The sequence below is a fragment of the Pangasianodon hypophthalmus genome, chromosome 18 (genome assembly GCF_027358585.1).
Source record: "Pangasianodon hypophthalmus isolate fPanHyp1 chromosome 18, fPanHyp1.pri, whole genome shotgun sequence".
Classification (NCBI taxonomy): Eukaryota; Metazoa; Chordata; class Actinopteri; order Siluriformes; family Pangasiidae; genus Pangasianodon; species Pangasianodon hypophthalmus.
Window position 1 is genome coordinate 7,309,363 of NC_069727.1, and position 15,751 is coordinate 7,325,113.

Sequence of the window (15,751 nt, forward strand, 5' to 3'; positions counted from 1 at the left end):
AGTGTAAATAAAAAAAGCCTAGACTGCACAATAAATAAATATTGCATTCACTTCATTTCTAGAAGGATTTATGTAATGTTTGGCACTGTGCTTCAGTTAATGTAAAATGAAGTTTCACCCAACACAATACAGAAAATATGAAAAATGTGACATTTAGGAAAACAAAGTAAACCTACAGTAAAAATAAAATCCAAATATATACCATTATTAAAGCAAATTATAACCCATTCTTAATTGTTTCTGTAGCTCAGTTAGGTTAAAAAAAATAGGTTCACTAAATTTGTGCATAATAGATGACCCAGCTTGTCACTCAAATAAGCCACGCCCCTCTTTCATGGTGACGTCATGGCACATGGCTTAACTATAACACCAATTTATAACTTTTTTTTTTGTTTTGTTTTTGTTACATTTTTTAATCATGTAATAGTGTTGCTCTTTAAATAATTGCATTAAGTCAAATATACATGTGATATTTGGAGTATGTATTATAGATATTCTGTATTATGAAGACCTATTTAGACGCATTTTTCTCTATCCTCTGTCTCTCTCTAGGTAAGGAAGTGCTGTGAGGGATTTTATGGCACTTACTGTGAGACTTGTCCAGGGCCTGAAGGCCAGCCATGTTTTGGTAATGGTGTGTGTATGGATGGTATCAACGGCACTGGTGTGTGTCAATGCAACCCTGGCTTTAATGGCACAGCCTGCGAGAACTGCCAACCTGGCAAATATGGCATCCACTGTGATCAAGGTATCCATGGACTCTACCTCTGTTATCATCACTTTATTACACTCTACTTACTTCATGATCATTTTTACTCTGCTCTTTTTTATTTCCCTGTCTGTCTGTTCTCATCCTGTAGACTGTAAGTGTGTAAATGGTCGTTGTAATGATGGTCTGGAGGGAGACGGTAACTGTCAGTGTGATGTGGGATGGAGAGGAATCTACTGCTCCATAGGTAAACACACACAAACACACAAACACACACACATATACACACACACACACACACACACATTATTCATTCATTTCCTTTTCATGGTGAGTAAATACATGGCTCGTTGTTGTGTTTCAGCCATTACCTCAGACATGTGCGGAGGGAAGTGCCACACCAGTGCAAAGTGAGTGCAGTCTCAATACATTCACTGACCACTTTATTAGGAACACCTGTACACCTGCTCATTAATGCAGTTATCCAATCAGCCAATCATGTGGCAGCAATAAAACCATGCAGATCCAGGCTAAGAGCTTCAGCTATCTGAGGCCCAGGCTCAGTGTGGTTCATCAACCTCAAGGATCAGTGTGATGTGTGTTAAGTGATGCTTTTCTGCTCACCACGTTTGTAAAGTGTGGCTGTTTGATTTACCACAGACTTCTTGTAAGCTTGAAACAGTTTAGCCATTCTCCTCTGACCTCTTTTATCAACGAGGCATTTTTGCCCTCAGAACATCCAATAACTAGCCACTCACTGAATGTTTTGTCTTTTGCACCATTCTTCTGTGAGTATTTCTGAAGTATTCAAACCGGCCCATCTGTCACAAACAACGCATGCCACGGTCAGAGTTACTGACTCATGAACATTAACCCTTGACATATACTTATGCATGATTTTATGCATTGCACTGCTGCCACATGATTGGCTGATTGGATAATTGCTTGAATTAACAGGGATATATACGACCATGTTTTATGTCTGTTGGCTGGAAAGCAACAACAAAGTATCCAAGAACCTACAAAAAATGTTGATCATTGGTTTTGATCCATACAGTACTAAGACCAAGGAAAAATATGGACAAATCTGAAGTCAGTACACAGGATCAAGGAAACAGATCAATATACTCTATCCTATAACATTACAAACTGGTGTGTTTGCTTTGTGCTTTTACTGCTTCTACTACAACAACCTTGTGTGTGTGTGTTTTCCAGTTGCCTGCTTAAAATACCGGATAATTCCTATTACTGTAGCTGTGCAGCTGGTTATGAGGGGAACGGTACACGCTGCACAGGTACATGCTGCTCTAAAGTTCTCAAAGCTCTCACACACATTTCACAGCACACTTTTGACACTGACCTGTGTTTGTATGTTCCAAGTTGTGGATGCTTGTGCAAAGAATAATGGAGGCTGCTCTCCCAATGCTGTATGTAAGAGGACTCTCCCAGGACGCAGGCAATGTGTGTGTAATCCCGGCCATGCAGGGGATGGACAAGTGTGTGTGTGTAAGTCTGCCATCTTCTGTTTATGTATTTTTTTTTTAAGTATATATTGTGTCATGGTCATTGTGGTAAATGCTAATGTTTCTGACTATGTGAATTACTCTAGCAATCAATCCATGTCTGGATGCCAGTGGAGGCTGTGGTAATAATTCAGAGTGCATACACACAGGACCAAACAAGGTAACAAAAGCAAAATTCAATATGCAACAAGACGCATAGCTATTTACAGTTGAGTGTGAATTTGGTTTCTAGATGAAAAAGGGAAAATCTACTTCTATTTTATAAGATTTCCAGGAATGGAAGTATCTTACAATGCAAAACATAAGGCAAAACCTGAAAAATTGGTTGAAAGAAGTTTTGCCGTGACCTTCTCAGTCCTCAGTCTCAATCTGAAGGTCTTTTGTTCACTTTAATATTTATTTACTGTTAATATCTGACCATAAAATATCTGTATAAGCTGATTTGTGTTCATATGCTTGTACGTTTGTGCGATAATGCAGTAGATGTATGATTTGATCATATAAAAGAAATTTCATAACATACACTCTAACGTCAATACAAAATAGAACAAAAAGCAAAGCCACTAATAGGAATTTGTGAACATAATACTGTATGTCATATTAAATCCCTAGTGTACTGATTCTAAAGTACTGTAGGTGTCTTTCCCTTACAGATTTATTAATTTATTTATTTTTAATAATTTATTATTCAAATCATAGCAAGGGGTTATAGAAACAGTAAAAAATGTTAACAGTAAAAAGTGTATTATAAAAAAAAAGTAAAAATAACAGTAAAAAGTGTGTTATTTATAACAGAAGATTTTGCAGGGAAAATGAAGAAAGCAGTGAAGCACTTAGTAAACCACTGAGTTTTCTGTGCTTTCAGTCAGCATGTGTGTGCCTGCCAGGCCACTCTGGAAATGGAAAGACATGTTCTCCTATCAATATGTGTAGAAAGGTAAAGAATACACTCTCGGTATAATTTTCCCATACACTATACATTGTTTATTATTTGCTTTGGTATCTAATATATAAGAAACTGCATCATACGATTTGTTTATGCTTCCTATGAATTCTATAGGCATGAGTATATTCTTACGAACCCATTATTAATAATGTGCCTATGTGTCACGTGATAAGCTTCGTCTTATGATCTTCAAGAGAAAGGAACTATAACTATTTACGCCAAGTGCATTATTCTTTATGTGATGTACATTGTGTCTGTATCTTCAAACATGCTGTATATAGGCTTCATAATGCTACAAAATGCAATGCATGAAATATCAAACAAAATATGAGATACTGAAGCACTCACAATGCAAAATCTTGTTTTAAAAAATCCTGCAAATTCATATTTCATAATGCATTGTAAATGCATTACATTCAGTCATCTTCAGGAACTTGTTATATGCCATATGTAATACTTTATAATAGCACTGTATATTGGGTCTGTATAAATGCTAATAAATAGTTATAGTTACAAGCACTATACAAAAGCATGAGTATATAACTCCATATAATGGCATGTTATGATGCAATATATTCTATTCATAAATATATTCTAGACACTAATGTTGTAATGCATTATAAGACATTGTAAATGGATTTTTAACTTGTTATATTTGTTTATTTGTCTTCAGTAACTTCTTATATACCATGCATAATACTTTATAATGCCTGGCATTAGCTACATGTTATAATGCATTATAATCTATTAATCAGCATAATGTTGATACTGTTGTTGTAATGTATTGTAACACAGGTTTAGGTATACAGTAATATGTGTGACACAATTTATCATGCATTGCAACACACCTTTGATTTTGTAAATGAGATTTCATTCACATTTAAAAGCCATTTAAAAAGCTTTTAATAACCATGCATAATGCTGCATTATGTGTCATCACGTGTAGTAAACACTGGGTTTGAGTACAATTTGAGAATCTAAGAAAGGTGTATGGTTTAATGCATTATAATCTTCAGTACACTTACTATTACAGAAAATACAAAGTTCCTATGAACGTAGGTTATAATGCACATTATAATGCATTATGCATTATAACCTACGTTCATAGGAACTTTGTATTTATGTATATATGTGTATATATATATATATATACACACAGTATATATAGATAGATAGATAGATATAGATATATTAGTATAATTCATTATTTGTTGACGCATTGTGACTGAGTGTGTTCACCTGATACTTGTCAGAAAAATGGAGGATGCCACCAATTTGCCAAATGTACGATGACAGGCCCGGGAGAGAGGAACTGTACTTGCCCAATAGATTACATTGGAGATGGGATAAACTGCAAAGCCAGACTCATACAGGTTAGCGCACTAGAGCTTTCAAATTTCTCTCATACTGTCCAATACACTTATTTTGTACACCTAGATTTTGCTTACAGTTATTGGCCATTTTATGTGTACAGGTACTTACTGTATCACATTTAATATCTATCATACCAGTAGAAAGGAAAGAAAAGCTCACCAAAAATAGCAACAGATATCCAACAGACATACCGACAAATTATTAGTACATCTCTACACCGTGTACGTATATTGTAGGTGAATCTAATAATATGGCCAATGAAATGTATAAGCTAGATGTACCTGATAAAGTGTGTCATATATTTTGTTGTTTAACTTAAATCTGTGTCACATTTTGACTTCAGGAGCTTCGAGCGAGAGGTCTGACTGACTTCTACTTCAGTTTGCAAGTAAGTCTGTGTATATTTACAGTACTGTGCAAAAGTATTAGGCAAATGCAAAGCAATGCTGTAAAGCAAAGATGCTTTCAAAGAAGAACAACAAGATATATATGATCAATTCTGCATTCATGGCACTTTAAAGCATAAACCAAAAATTAAGACGATCATTGTCGGGCTGTAACATATATTCATGATCGTTAATGAGCTGCCATGTAACATACAACACATTTCTATATTTTTTTTATTTCCAGAGAGCTGATGTCTATTATCTTCAAAGCCGAGGCCCATACACTGTGTTTGCTCCTAATAATAATGCATTTCACAAACTGGAGGTACGTGCAATTGTTTGATTAAGCTTTTCCATATTGATTTACTAAGGAAGCCTATTTCATCCACTTAAAAAATATATATAATAATGAGAAAACAAGTAATCGTTTGAGGTCATAATTATAACAAGTCATAATTTCAAGGTACAAGGTCTTATAATTATGATAACAAGTCATAATTTTGAGATACTGTGTTATGGTTCTAACATAAGGTAATATCTCAGAATTATGACTTTTAGTCACAAAATTATGACATAATTATGACTGAACATCTTGAGATTATGACTAATATCTGATAATTATGGTATAGTATCTCATAATTATGACGTATTATTTAAATATGACTTAGCACCTTGAAATTATGATATAGTTAATGAGACAATACACAAGATTTTTTTAAAAGGTGGAAATGAGCTTCCATAAGATGATTCTCTGAATACACTCATATACTTCTGCCATCTGCCATCACATGAGGCAGTGTTGTAAACTGTCATTAATAGTTTGGCCATGAATCAATTTAACTATCTTCTAGTCCTTTACTAAAGACTAGGATGGAAAATACCATCTGCGTAACACTTTATGTGCAGTGTACCAACAGAGAGCCTTCATAACACATTCAGAAGTATTGCATAAACATTTTATAAAGCAATGCAAGTTATTAGTTTGTATATTCATGAAACTTTGGGATGAAGTCTCTGCTCCTTGGTTCCTCAAAGTGGTGAAGGTTCATTTGCATTACAACTATTATACCACTATTATACCAGGTTTATATATTGTTATAATACTTTATCATTTCTATAGTAAAAACAAATTTAAAAGGACTCATATGCACAGATATTTTTATAAAGTTGTTATTTAACAAAGAAAAAGGCCTGATCATTGAAATGGAGAATGTTATTTCATATTTATGGAAGGAGATGAGAGGAGTCTTAGAGGTTAAGCTCTTCCTTTATTTTCTGTCTAACTGCTTGTTCCAAAGAGAGAAAAAAAGGCTGGTGAGGGAACAACTGCTTATACATAAGTGATAAAAGGAACAGGAACTCATTTAGCGATCATTCCACTGCCCTAAATGTACCTATAATGGATAAAACATATGATGTGCTTTAAAAACATGAGATATACAGTAATTGTCAAATTGCTGTGGTTTATGAGGAATAAAACACTTCAGGACACGGTGTTATAAGAAAGTAATCATGGTTTGCATGCAGGGCTCATCACTTGACCCCGTCATTGATTATTTTCTTATAACAGCATGTCTGGAAGTGTTTTATTCCTTACTAATGAACACAGGTTACAACTTCACCTATTTAGGAAGTCTGTGCGAAAGCTGATTTGATGTCCTCAAACTTTTATAAGGTAAGAGAGAGTATGTATACCCTGTATATAAAGGTGAAAATAAGGATGAAAAATTACAACTAATTTGAAATTAAATTTAATTACAAGTAATTTGAATAGTCACCCATAATGTTAACTGTAGATGAAAACCGCTCGCTGCTGCTGAGGAAGGCCCCATATGGACAGCCTAAAGATCAGTGAGAAAACTGTGGATGGTACCACTTAGAAACCATAAAGATGACTTAGTACTGCAATTGCTACGATAGCCTTAGGACATTCTGTATATTTGGCCATAAGATTACTGTGGATGGTACCACTTAGAAACCATAAAGATGACTTAAGACTGCAATTGCAACAAACACTTTTACTATGATAGCCTTAGGACAGCAATTGCTATGAACAGTTCTGCACTCAAGTCTGTTGTCATCAGTTGACAACAAAATAGACTTCATGTCAAAACTATAATGAATTCAGAAATGACTCTGATGCTTACATTCATAAGTTGCACTGTATTGTCTCTTACTGTGCCTATTGTCCTGTTTTAGTAGTTATTGTACTGTCTTGTGCTGTTTGCACACATTTACACAAGCACTTTATGTAGTCATGTGTAGTCTCTTTTAGCTCTGTGTTGTTTGATGTAGCAACATGGTCCTGGAGGAACACTGTTTCGTTTCACTGTGTACTAACCAGCTGTATATGGTTGAAATGACACTAAAGCCACTTGACTTGATTTGACTTGAAAATATTATTCCCTAACACCCTACCCACTGAGGATGGACCACCTCTTGACCCTCACCTGGCCCTCTCTATGCTTTGCATCATTCCTGCTTTGTTTCATTCATTGTTTACTCTGATATGTTTTCTTCTTCTGTCCTTTCGTAGAATCAACAGATGCTAAATAACGTGAAAAATGCTGCGATCCTGATGTACCACATAGTGCCATGCCGGAGCCTTCTCCCAGAAGATCTGCAGCAACCTCGTAACCTCACCACACTCACTGGTGAAATCCTCACCATTTCGTATTCTGAGGTAACCAGTCTGACCACAGCATAAAGGCTTAAGTCAAAATCTGAGATCTAAACCTGATCTTTGTCCCCAGGGTACGATACAAATCAATAACAATGCCAAAGTGGTGTACAGCGATCAAGAAAGTAGCAACGGGATTTTCTACGAAATTGACACTGTTCTGACTCCACCCAGTTATCAGAAGATGGAAGAGATGGACAAACCAAATGTAAGTGTTTGCATTTTACTGTTGAACTGTTCCTTACAGCTGAGTGACATGTATATCATTAATCTCACTAATATGAATTCATTTCAAAAACATGGAACTGCAAAAGACAATTTATTGGACCATCCTTTCCTCCGTTCACTCAGTTAAAACTGTGTTCAAAGTGGATTTTATCTTATTTCAATTTTTTAAGGCTTCCAAATAGAATATTTTTTATATGCAACTCCACTTTTCTGAAATGAATTTATTCTGCTTGATTTGCTTGCTTTCTCAGATCTTGGGTAACTAGAACTTGCTGAAGCTTTGTTTTCTTCTTTTTGGCTCACTGCTGAAAGTCATGCATACATTAGGTAGTGGTTCATGTAAATTAGATGAATATATGGCTAAATTTATGCATATGCATATGACATAAATAAGGGACTAGTGGTGTTTTTTTAATCCACGAAGCTGAAGCTGATTCATCAGTTACCCTCAAATCAATGTATGTTTTGGTGTTGTAGGACTGTTTCACGAATCAGATGCAAATTCATTCATATGCCATGCTCAAATCTGTGCTTGTTTCTACTCAACTTTGATGAATAAACGCATAACATATTTTTTAGTAGTACTTTAAGATTACATCACCAAACAGCATTAAAATATTTATATATTCATATTCATTTACTTACTCATTTATCAATAAATAACCTTAGCTTTATGTCATCTTCCTTTCCCGACAGTCTGCCCTCAAAGATGTAGCTGATCAACATGGGTTCAAGACTTTCTACAAACTGCTGGAAGTGTGTACAAAAATTTTTGTCATTTATCACGTTACATTTACATCTACTATCATTTCTGGCATGTATTCATCATCTAAGTAAAAATGATTTAAATAAAAAACGTTTCAGTAAAAACGTTTGTGACTTGGCTTGTTGTAGGATACAGAGGTGATAAAACAAATACAGGACCGTCTCCACCAGCCGGTCACGTTGTTCCTGCCGACAGACTCCACCATGGCGGCTTTACCTCAAGCACAAAAGGACTTTCTGTATGCCCTGCATAACCGAGCTCAACTGGTGGAGTATCTCGAGTACCACATCCTGCGAGACAAAAAGGTGAGCCAGTATGATTTCTGTGCTGCCCAAATCTCAAATAATTCACTGATTAGATTTGCACTGAAGCCCAAAAGAACAGTCATTTCCAGCTGTGCTATAGATAAAGAATCAGGAAGTGTGTTTGGTAGAAAGAAAATAAATTTGTATGTGTCCTGTTTAGTTGCATGCTGCAGAGGTGACGCATTTTGATTCACTCAAGACTCTTCAAGGCTCTGATATTTCTGTGAGCTGTGTTGGAGAAGACCACATAGTAAGTGACAAAGAAAGCAAAACTAATTTACGACAAAGAATTTACAACACAGAACAACTTATACAGGGTGTTGTATGGCAGACAATCCACATAAACAGACTGCACACAGTGAAATTTTTTTATGGTGAAGTTTTCTGTGAGGAGGTGTTATTTAGCATATTTGGAAGGAGTCTTTGCAACAATCAGAGATAAAGCTGTAACTTTTTTTTTTCTTTTGCTTTGTTTTTTTAACTTTAAGAGAGAGAAAAAAGAGGGTGGTGAGGAACAACTGTTAAGAGTTGTTATGACATAAGGTGTAAAAGGACCTACCTTGTTTCATGGACATTCCACAACATTAAATGTAACTATAATCAGATAAAAAGCACAACCTGTCTTTTTTTAGTAAATAAAGAATTGTTAGCATTGGTACATTGGTGTAGTAGAAGAGGAATAAAACACATCAGGGTATGCTGTTATTGGAAAATAATCAATGTCTGGCATCACACACATCACACCAGTCCATCGTTGGTTATTTTCCTATAATAGCACGAGTGTTTTATTTCTTGTTTAATTGAACAGACTGATGTGTGGGTGTGTTTTCAGTCAACAGATATGTACCATTAATTATTTATAAAAATATAAACTATTCTGGAAAAAAGCCAGAAAGCAGTTGCTGGGAGGAAAAGTGTATAGATTACTTTATAAAGGTTGTGTTGTGCTACTTTAAACGTCAGATTTCAGAGTTCTTCATGTTTACCCTGAATAATGATATTATTTTCTCCCATTCCTCTAGGGGGCACTGTATATCAACGATAAGAACTGTCGAATTGTAAAGAGGAATCTGAAGTTCAACGAAGGCCTTATTTATGGTATTGATTGTTTGCTAACACCACCCAGCCTGGGAGGACGCTGTGATAAGAAGGACATTGTAGACATTACTGTAAGTGCCTCGTTGTACTAAACTATGGCATGGTACTGACATGGTGTTCAGTTCAGCATTGCTGAGTGTGCAAAATAAAATACATTACAGCAGGGGTATTCAAACTGTGGGGAACTGCAGGGGTAAGCAGGGGGTGCAGGTGAAGGGGTGAGCTTTTACACAATTTGTGTAGGAGCACCGCATTTTAATATCGGAGTAGGCTAGAATGAAAAAATATGCCAAAAGAGCAGTCTTATTTTCTTTCCCCCAATAAGAATGGCAGATGAGGCAATCAGCATATGTATCTGGAATGACTGACAGTTGTACAGGATTTTTTTTAACCACGCCCCCTTTCCCCATCTCAGATAGTGTCTCTTGTCTTGACGTTCTCGCTTGAAAGGTGAGGTGTCCTTGTATTCTGTCACAGTAAATGGAGAATATTTCGAGTTCATTAATTTGAAATAAAATCAAATATAAAACTACTTTTTAAAATGTGTTCAACTTTGCTAACATTACTTACACACACACACACACACACACACACAGTTAACCTCGGATAGCTACATTTGTTTGGGATGCTACTGAGAATAAGGAGAAAATTTATACTTAAAAGAAGTTGAAATAGATATGACGCTTTGTTGTAGGCCTAACACAAGTTCTCAAAAACTGGAAAGTGGCCCTCATGGGGAAAGGTTTGAATACATCTGCATTACAGAGTACAATTACTTGTCATGCCTTGCTAAGCTATGAATAACAATTGTTTTCAGTTGTTCAGCAATTGAATTCTTTCTCTATTTTTTTGTTGTTGTCAGATGCCCTGCAGATATTGCTCTCTCACAATTGTATCTGATTGCCCTGCAGTATCCAAACCAAAGGTACAATTTCATTCTATTGGTTTAGTTAACTTGTGTGGACACCATTATTCCATTATAGTTACACGCTCTCTTAAATGTGCAGTCTACAAATATGAAGGTTTGTTCTGTTTTCGATGATAACTCTATTTCCCTTGCTGCATATGAGTATTTAGATTAGTAACACTTCATAAATGCTTCTACCAACCAAACCATATTGGAGTGTACAGGATTTTTAGAGATATATGAATATCTAAATGAGGGAATAAAAATAACAAGTGCAGATACTACCCTACAGGTGTACTGTACGAATTACACAGGGTGGAAGGTGCATATACATGTTTAGCATCTTGACGTTGATATAGGGTGCAGCAAAAATACAGACGTTACCTGTGTACCTGTGTCCATATGAGAACTGCTGCTGTAATCATAAAGACTGTCCTTAGCTCATCATCAGGACTCGTATACTCTCACACGCTTCTCATACTGAACATCCTGTGAACACAGATACTGTTTGTCTTTACTCTTCTACACCTGCATATTGTAATGATTTATAATCTAACTATCCAGTGTCACCCAGAAGATGATGGGTTCCTTTTAAGTCAAGTTTTCTTCCTCATGTTGTCTCAGGGAGTTTTTCCTTGCCACTGTCATCTCTGGCTTGCTCATCAGGGGACGAAATCTACATTCTATATTTCTGTCTATAAAACTGAATTTAAATGCAAATGTACACTTAGGAGTGTTTAAACTTTTGTACTAATATGCTAGTGCCTTATGTTAGCATCAGTTTACTGACCATTTATGAAAATCTGACTTCAATACAGACTACACAGAAGTGTGACTTTCCAAGACGCTTCTTGTCTGTGAACTCTGGATGCCAGTCTGTGTGCTCCATGGTTGTATGGAAACCCAAGTGCTGCCCAGGCTACTATGGCAGGGACTGTCTCGGTAAGCTTTACATCACAGGCATATGCAAAAATTAAAAAGGCTATTATAAGCCATTTCACATTATAACAATTGCAACAGTAATAACTTTAGTGATATTAAGATATTAAAACCTTTTCTCCAGCCTGTCCTGGAGGGCCTGGATCTCCGTGCAGTAACCATGGGCGGTGTGATGATGATCATTTAGGAAACGGCACCTGCACATGTGATACAGGGTTTCAGGGCGTGGCCTGTGAACTGTGCACTGAAGGCCACTTTGGACCTGACTGCAAAGGTGTTTTTCTATTATTAATCAAATCAAGACATTGTTTGTCTTGATTGTTTAAATATATTTCACAGATTTATCTTCAAATGTGTTTGGTTTCACAGATGTATCTTCATTTTCAGAAGTAAAAATAGTCAAATAATTCTGATTCTTTTGATAAGATATATTTTGCATTATTCCCTCAGAAACCATGGGGGTGCAAACTTTTGCACTCGCATTTAGAGATTTAGAGATTTGTTTCTCTCCCCATAGCCTGTAACTGCACAGAGCATGGAACATGTAATGAGGGGCGAGAAGGAACAGGCTCCTGTTTCTGTGACGAGGGCTGGACTGGTCCACAATGTGAACATAAATTAGGCATGTAACTACTGTACATGTTTGGCAGCCTGAGAAAACTCTTTGACCTTTTCTTTATATATAAATAGAGGATGGGATGTAAACACTTCCATATTGATACTCAAGTGCTTGCTTTATTTCTAATGCTGTAGCTGATGGTCCTTTGTGTTTACCTGCATGCCACAAGAAGGCAGTGTGTACCAAGAACAACACCTGTGTGTGTAAGCCGTTCTACGAGGGAGATGGAATCACTTGTACAGGTAAACACTTTGCTTTGGTCTCATTCTCCTCCTAGCTCTTCTAAAAAAACACAAATTTAGAAACAAAGAACAAAGTTTGATCTTTATCTCAACATTACTGTTAATCCCACATTTCTGCCCGTGTCCTCTCACCTCCAGTAATGGATATGTGCCAGTTCTGGAATGGCGGCTGCTCAAAAAATGCCAAATGCACCCAGAAAGGAGAGAAAGTAAACTGCACATGTCTGAAAGGCTTTTCAGGAGATGGATATGTCTGTTTGCCGGTGGACCCGTGTGTCGAAGATGACAATGGAGGCTGCAATGAGCATGCCATCTGCACCATGACTGGACCTGTGAGAAGACTTTTCTCTTATTTTAGGCTTGTAATGTGCTGTTTACATACACATGAGTTACACTGTGTATACTTCATAGAATTATTTTATATGTATTTTATATGTATATGTATAAGAACTGTATGATTTATGTAGTAGAGGATAGAAATCACCAATCAGGGCTAACACATGCTAGCTACTGATTTACACAACATAATAGTCAGCTTAAGGCTAGCTAGCTTGCTCGTAACTTTGTCCACTGGTTTACAGAGTATAATAGTTAGCCTAAAGTTAGGTAGTTTGCTAGCAACTTTGGCTAATGGTTTGCACAATATAATAGCCTAAGTTTAACTAGTTTGCCATTGCTTGTTTTTTAATTACATGATATAATGCTTTATATAATGCTTTCGAGCAACCATGGCTAGTATCTAAGGTCAAGTAGCTACTACTGAAGAGGTAACATGTGCACTACAGGAGCAAACAGCTTTACCGTGTGACCAATACTATCTCTCCTGGATGTAAGAAATTCAGCTTTATCTATAGATTTTTAAATTTTTTTTAAACTACAGGGGAAAAGAAAGTGTGAGTGTAAAACTAACTATGTTGGAGATGGGCTGGCATGTGAACTGAAGGTGCTTCCAGTGAACCGTTGTATGGTGGATAATGGCCAATGTCATACAGACGCACAGTGCACTGACCTGCACTATGAGGGTGGGTGTTTTCACTATTTATCTATAGAACTTTATACAGCCTATCAGCATAATGACCAAAAATGGCAATGTCACTAAAAACATCCACGTAAAGCTGAATATGTCAACACAGAATTATCAAAGAATTTAGTTTTTATCAAAATCAGCTATACTCCACCACACTGTCAAATGTTTTTATACTCATGATGAATATTTAGATGATATAAATAATATAGATGAATATTTCTAAAGGCTAGTCTTGGGCTGTTTAATTCAGATAAGACTGTTGGTGTCTTCCACTACCGTTCTCCGCTGGGGGTATACAAGCTGAACTACACAGAGGCTCAAGAGGCCTGTAAGCAGGCAGGAGGCACCATTGCTACCTATACACAGCTCTCATATGCACAGCAGGTATGTATAAATGCATGCAAACACATTTATGTTATGGCATAATATTTACTATGCATTGAGGTGTGTGATCCTGTTTGTATGTTCTGCAGGCTGGATATACCATGTGTTCAGCCGGGTGGCTTGCACAGAACCGGGTAGCTTATCCCATGAGCTACTCCAACCCTAAATGTGGATTTGGCCATGTGGGCATAGTGGACTATGGCACTCAGACAGATCTAAGTAAGACCTGGGACACATTCTGTTACCGGATAAAAGGTATGTTCATGTGGCTTTAATTGACATAAAATAAATTACATTATACCCTAACTTCAATACATAACATCTTTAAGACAGTATGTACTATACTTTTGGATTGCATTAATTTCAATAATCCATACCAGAGGAGGGGACTTGGCACAAACCTACACTAGCTACATGACTCTCCACTAAAGACCAGGATTAGGCCATGTTCATTGGGTTTCCAGGATTATGGCTTGGGGCATGGGGCTTTAGGATTATGGTGTGGGAATGGGGCTTCTGGAATTAGATTTTGGGCATGGAAGCATCTGGGATTAGGCCTTGGGCATGGGGTCATCTCATATTAGGTCTTGAGAATGGGGCTTCTGGGATTAGGCCTTGAGGCTCTGGTATCAAACTATGGGACATCTGGGATTACACCTTGGGCATTAGGCTTCTGGGTTTAGACTTCCAGGAGTAAACCTTGAGCTTTAGGCTTCCAGGCTTAGGTCTTATTCATTGGGTTCTCAGGAATAAACCTTCTGGAATTAGGCCATGGGGATGAGGCTTTTGGGGTTAGGCTTTGGTCATTAGGTTTTCTGGGATTAGTCTTGTTCATAGGGTTTCTGAAGTTAGACCTTGGAGATGAGGCTTCTAGATAATATATGTCCCCTTTTGCAGCTAACTGCATATGTGTTTGTGTATTTTAGATGTAAAGTGTGAGTGTAAGATTGGCTACATTGGTGATGGATACTCTTGCATTGGCAACATCCTGCAGGTTCTCACAACCAAGCCCAACTTTTCCAACTTTCTTTCAGTGAGTACAATAGCTCTCCAAAAATCTGCGCACATACTCAACTCCCAATAAAGGCTCATGGGTCTACTGCTGCTTGGAATACTAAACACAAAGTTCAGCATTTGTTTATTAGGTACCTGCACCAGGTTATGCAAAAAACTATCCTGGGCAGTTTCTGTTGAAATAAGAGTCATGGAACCTAAATACCATGCAGAAACATTGCAAGTTGTCCTTAAAAGAACATTTACTCTATTTTCTCCATTTAGTTCATACTCTGACAAATCAGAATGAGAAAAAATACTGTATATTTGTTTGCACCAAGAACACTAAATTCAACCTTTTGCCAGCAGGTGGGATCAGAATGTTACCAACAGTAGAAATCTCTGATGAAATCTGTGGTTTGTATTTCACATATTTGTTTTTTCTCCAGCAAATCTTGAATTATTCCAGAGCTGGAGTAAAAGGGCAAGAGTTTATGAAGCGCCTCAGCAATATAACCACACAGTCCACCCTATTTGTGCCTGATAACAATGGCCTCTATGAGAACCAGGTAATTAGTCTCTCTCTGTACCACACAGACATATCATTTCTTTATAATACAAAAAT

The 15,751-nt window shown here is 36.8% G+C and overlaps 1 protein-coding gene across 2 annotated transcripts in view; it reads left to right on the forward strand.

Annotated features, from left to right (window-relative positions):
• Positions 1–15,751, forward strand: part of stab2 (stabilin 2) — a 42,702-nt gene that overhangs the window by 24,511 nt on the left and 2,440 nt on the right. The window contains exons 38-64 of one of the 2 annotated variants that reach the window (XM_026923064.3): positions 553–748; positions 861–956; positions 1,074–1,119; positions 1,925–2,004; positions 2,090–2,215; positions 2,319–2,392; positions 3,098–3,169; positions 4,432–4,551; positions 4,896–4,940; positions 5,183–5,263; positions 7,475–7,621; positions 7,692–7,826; positions 8,543–8,602; positions 8,741–8,917; positions 9,078–9,167; positions 9,940–10,086; positions 10,878–10,940; positions 11,741–11,864; positions 11,986–12,135; positions 12,379–12,483; positions 12,615–12,722; positions 12,861–13,054; positions 13,603–13,744; positions 14,000–14,133; positions 14,223–14,388; positions 15,060–15,166; positions 15,576–15,695. In XM_026923064.3, the coding sequence (XP_026778865.3) occupies positions 553–748; positions 861–956; positions 1,074–1,119; positions 1,925–2,004; positions 2,090–2,215; positions 2,319–2,392; positions 3,098–3,169; positions 4,432–4,551; positions 4,896–4,940; positions 5,183–5,263; positions 7,475–7,621; positions 7,692–7,826; positions 8,543–8,602; positions 8,741–8,917; positions 9,078–9,167; positions 9,940–10,086; positions 10,878–10,940; positions 11,741–11,864; positions 11,986–12,135; positions 12,379–12,483; positions 12,615–12,722; positions 12,861–13,054; positions 13,603–13,744; positions 14,000–14,133; positions 14,223–14,388; positions 15,060–15,166; positions 15,576–15,695 (3,105 nt within the window). Of the gene's footprint in view, positions 1–552; positions 749–860; positions 957–1,073; positions 1,120–1,924; positions 2,005–2,089; positions 2,216–2,318; positions 2,393–3,097; positions 3,170–4,431; positions 4,552–4,895; positions 4,941–5,182; positions 5,264–7,474; positions 7,622–7,691; positions 7,827–8,542; positions 8,603–8,740; positions 8,918–9,077; positions 9,168–9,939; positions 10,087–10,877; positions 10,941–11,740; positions 11,865–11,985; positions 12,136–12,378; positions 12,488–12,614; positions 12,723–12,860; positions 13,055–13,602; positions 13,745–13,999; positions 14,134–14,222; positions 14,389–15,059; positions 15,167–15,575; positions 15,696–15,751 lie in introns of those variants that run through there. The other variant, XM_053241830.1, reaches the window with a different exon arrangement.